The sequence below is a fragment of the Tribolium madens genome, unplaced genomic scaffold (assembly GCF_015345945.1).
Source record: "Tribolium madens isolate multiple individuals breed KSU strain unplaced genomic scaffold, Tmad_KSU_1.1 Scaffold_19;HRSCAF=116;Tcas5.2_LG9, whole genome shotgun sequence".
NCBI lineage: Eukaryota > Metazoa > Arthropoda > Insecta > Coleoptera > Tenebrionidae > Tribolium > Tribolium madens.
This window is the reverse complement of record NW_025400983.1, coordinates 9014673-9019202: the sequence shown is the minus strand read 5'-3', so window position 1 is coordinate 9019202 and position 4530 is coordinate 9014673. Positions and strand designations below refer to the sequence as shown.

Sequence of the window (4530 nt, the reverse complement as noted above, 5' to 3'; positions counted from 1 at the left end):
ACCGAAAAAGGTTTATGGGACATAATACTGTATGTTAAAAAAATTAAAAAATATTGGTTTCATTAAAAAAAGAGAGTAAAACATTTTTCGTTATATGTATTTTTTAAGGATAGATAAATACATAATTTATTCTTTATCAACATCGACGAAATAATTTATTTCCTTAAATAGACACATTTGCATGAAAATATATGCTTCTTGTTAAAATATGTACACATTTGGTTTATTTGAGTGTATTGTAAATACATTTTATCAGCTGAGAAGTGTAGACGATTAGGTAGATATTTTAATGAACTTTTTTTTTGATAAATATAAATACATGCATATTTAACTTTGAAAAGGTCAGAATTTTTATTAAACGTTTTCGTTTGAAACAGTTTACCTTAATTGTTCATTTTTGAGACAGAATTTTTCCAAAAAAAATTCATCTGATTTAATATTAGTGCTAAAACTGCTAAGTATACTAAGTATAGATGTTCTTTATTATTCAAAGCACTCCTTTAAGTTGCTTTCCTTTGATTTTAGTTTAAGGATCAAAACCTGTGATTGAAACTGATGATTTGATGAATAATTGCGAAGTACTTGACTGCAAAACTATAATAAGCACGAAATGAAAAGAATGGATCCTTCGTGTTTTAATTTCTAACTGTATGAATCTATTAATTAACATTTTTATCAACTACTCGAAACCTTGACAAAACCCCGTAAAGGTAAAAATTCCAACAAAGGTGCTAAAATTTAATCAGTTTGCACAATAGCGATTTGTTTACGCATTCATCAGTTTGAACCAAACCACAGCCTCTGTATAGCAAGTAAATCAAATCCTCAATGACCGCAGACCCAATTACACAACTACCAATATTTTATTAAGCACAGTGAACCCATTGTTGACAACGTCAACACATCGATTTGTGCATCAATAGTCCATGCATATGCGCATTAAAGTCGAAAATACAACAACTCCTGGCGCAAACTCGTCCTAAATCGTCAACCTCGTTCGTAGATTAAGAATTTTCGGTTTTGTATTGATCCGCCAAAAGATAAGTTTAATGGAACTGACCGTGAGTGATTATGTTTAGACAAAATAGTGAGTGATTTTACGAAAAAACGACATGTCGAAGGTGAGATCTCACTCATTGAAAAAACTGCTTATTTGTAGCTTGCACCTAGCTGAAAACTAGATAACATATTGATAAGTGATCCAAAGATTTACTTATTAGTGTTTTTGTCATCGTCACAGACTAGTCAAAAAAATTTTGAATTCTTATAACACAAAATCAATTGCTTTTTGAATAGTAATTAAAAAAGATTTTTTCGGAAATCTCACTCATTGAAAAAACTGCTTATTTGTAGCTTGCACCTAGCTGAAAAGTAGATAACATATTGATAAGTGATCCAAAGATTTACTTATTAGTGTTTTTGTCATCGTACAGACTGGTCAAAAAAATTTTGAATTCTTATAACACAAAATCAATTGCTTTTTGAATAGTAATTAAAAAAGATTCTTTCAGAAATCACCAAAAAATTTCACAGTTTCTTAAATTGGACGCATTGTGCGTAACAATTATATTCATTGTTTTCTTTTTCTGTAACAGGCTGGAACTGGAGTTACCTAATTCGCGACTGTTCCAAATCCATCCCAGTTGATTATTTATAAACTACAGAAATATAGGACACTCTTTCTAAAACATCAATTTTTGAAAACAGCTCCAGTTTTCGCACTATTTTTAAACAAATGTTAGTTTTTACGTGGCATGATTCGAAAAATTTAACGAAATAAGAGTGTTTTCTCTCATGATATAATTATTTGAAAACATTCACCCTCCAATCGAATCTAAAATTGGTTCAAGAGTCTTGATTTAGAGTGACCTTTTCGCTTCGACTTTTGTTCGTTTTTTAAGATTAATGCAGAGTCACTGGAGCTGGTAGGTAAATAAATCGATGATTATGTAACAGTTTTCGCGCGAAATTCCGGGAAAAATTCCGGGCACCCGGACCCAAATCCCAGCAAATCAATGGACATATCCGTCTTTTTTCGATGTTAATTGTATTCGGTTTTACAAACTATGGTACCGCATGACCCATCTCCATTGGATGGTTGCCCATCGTCTCTATCTGTTCCACTTGCGACGTAATCAGATAACGTGTTTGACGTGTTATAAAATTCACGTGAAATTGGTATTGACATGAACTGTTGTATACTCTGTAGTGTTATGGGTCTCTCAGTCGTAATAAACTTTTTAAAAGCTAACTGACGTTCAGTTTAAACGTTGACCGCGATTGTGGACGGTGTATGTTTTGAGCTGCTTTTCTGTGATCTTTAATTACCAACCATGGGATTAATTTAATTAATTTGGTGTAAGTTAGACAAGTAATTTAAACCTCGATAGGCTTAGAAACGCGGCAATTAGCCCATTTTTCATATTTTATTTATTAGGATTTGAAGAGAGCGCGTAAATTAATTAATTTGTTGGCTAATCGATGTATTATTTCAGTTTTAAAAGAAGTTACCTCATTGTTGCTAATTTAACAATGTATAAACAGTTAATGTATTGGAAGATGATTATTGATAAGTGATGATTTATCTAATTGTCTTTCCATGTTTTGTTCCGTCATTTAATTAGCAATTTTAAAAAACTGATAAGCTACAGGTGAAGTTTCGCTAAAACGATTTTTTTCCTATTTTCACAATAAAGAATTAAATTCTTTTCGAAACGCCGGTAAATTCTAACCTGTTGTAATATTTTTTCATCATGTTTAAGTCACTTGTGCTTAGCATTGGAGTTACATTATTAAAATAATAAAATTCTAAACTTTAGGAATAGCGAATAGAAAAATTGGAGACAATAGATAGTAAAATTATCAATTTTTACAGAATAATTTTGTTTTAACTACTGTTTAATTTGTTTTTAACTGCCGCTGACACACATTTTATGAATATGAAAATATTTGGATGTGTCTTAAAAATACCAAGACGTTTAAAATTAGAGAAGTAGTTATTGCTGGAATAAACTATAGATTTTTATCGTAAAATTTTACGTGTATTGCCAATGATACTATAAACTTTGAGTTTCACATAAAACTTTAATGCTCAAGCGATAAATTGCTGCAAAATAAGGTGAGAAGTGTTTAAAATAAGTGAAAAAAAGGATTTGATTTAACTACTGATGAGTAGAAATTACTACAAGTAGGACAATAGAACGTAAATATGATAAGATAAAGCAAGACTAGTTCACCCTACTTTTGTTTTTGTATCCTCGAAACAAATTCAATTTTATTAGAAGAGGCTTGGCTACTTTCTTCATGAAAGTTTCAGTTCTTTTCACTGAAAACTTTTTTATGAGATCTACATACGTATGTACAACCAACCCAGGGGACCCACGCAGAGGTGGGTGTAGTACTATTTCCTTATATCATCATTTACTTCAAACTTTGTATAGGAAAATCAACAATCTTGCAATAATTTATCGCAAATAATTCTCCAGAAAGTAGCCAGACAAGATAACTATGAAATTGAGCGACAAGCATTTAGATTACAATTTCTAACTTTTAAGGAAATTGAGATGAAAATTTTATCATTTTATCGTACAATAACTCCATGAAATTGACTTTATGTAATTTGCATTTTTTCCAAGTTTGGAATTTAAGTATGCAAAATTTGACTTTGACACGGTTCGGGTTAATTAAAATTTTTAACAAGTAGCTTTCATAGAAAAATTTACATTTGATTTTTGTTACTTTACGCCACACTACGTCTTTATTATTCTCGTCAGTGACCCACATCATTACGAGGGCGGAGTGTAATTTCATTAATTTATTTTGACGGTCGACTTAAAATTGCTAAACAAGAGCAAGAAAAACTTAACGGGTTGTAAAATTTTTCAGGTTTGAGGAAGGTGAACTAAAATATGCCAGTTATCTCTCAGAAATTTTAATCAGATTTTAGCTCACTTAAATATGGAAAAGACCACATTTATTACATAACTTGCAGTGTTCAAATTATGAGGAAAACCAGAGACCATTACCACGTGAGATTGCATCTTAAATAATTAATTCTTTGGTAATGGTGTGGCTGCAAATTATGACACCATCCTCACTAGTTTACGCAGTATGAAACAACTTGAACAATTGTTTGAACTAAAGCGATATATTTTGGTGTATTTACAAAGTAGTCATATTTTTAATTGTTATTTTAATTAAATCTACTTCACGGTTTTAATTTCTGGATTTTAATTTTAATCTACTTACATTATTTTTTCACACTTCGTTGCTTTAAAATGTTTTCATTCTATTTTATGAAATTACATCATTCCCTGAATATACATTGTAATAAATAACAATTTAATGCATGCAGAACTTATCATGGGTGAATATATTCCAAACATATTCTTATTCTTAGAATAGATAAAAAAAAACTGTAATATAAACAGTTGTTGTGTAAATATTGGTTTTTTATTTTATTATTTATTTATTGTGAAAACTAAAACACTGACTAGACAATTTTGAACGTAAATAAATAAAATTTACCTG

General features: G+C 30.1%; 1 protein-coding gene across 2 annotated transcripts in view; it reads left to right on the top strand.

Moving 5' to 3' along the window:
- Positions 1 to 971: 971 nt before the first annotated feature.
- The window catches only part of LOC123008800 (restin homolog), a 34915-nt gene continuing 31356 nt past the window's right edge, over positions 972 to 4530 (top strand). The window contains exon 1 of one of the 2 annotated variants that reach the window (XM_044404819.1): positions 972 to 1121. In XM_044404819.1, coding sequence (XP_044260754.1) covers positions 1113 to 1121 — 9 coding nt within the window. In that variant the 5' untranslated portion in view covers positions 972 to 1112. Of the gene's footprint in view, positions 1122 to 2220; positions 2359 to 4530 lie in introns of those variants that run through there. The other variant, XM_044404828.1, reaches the window with a different exon arrangement.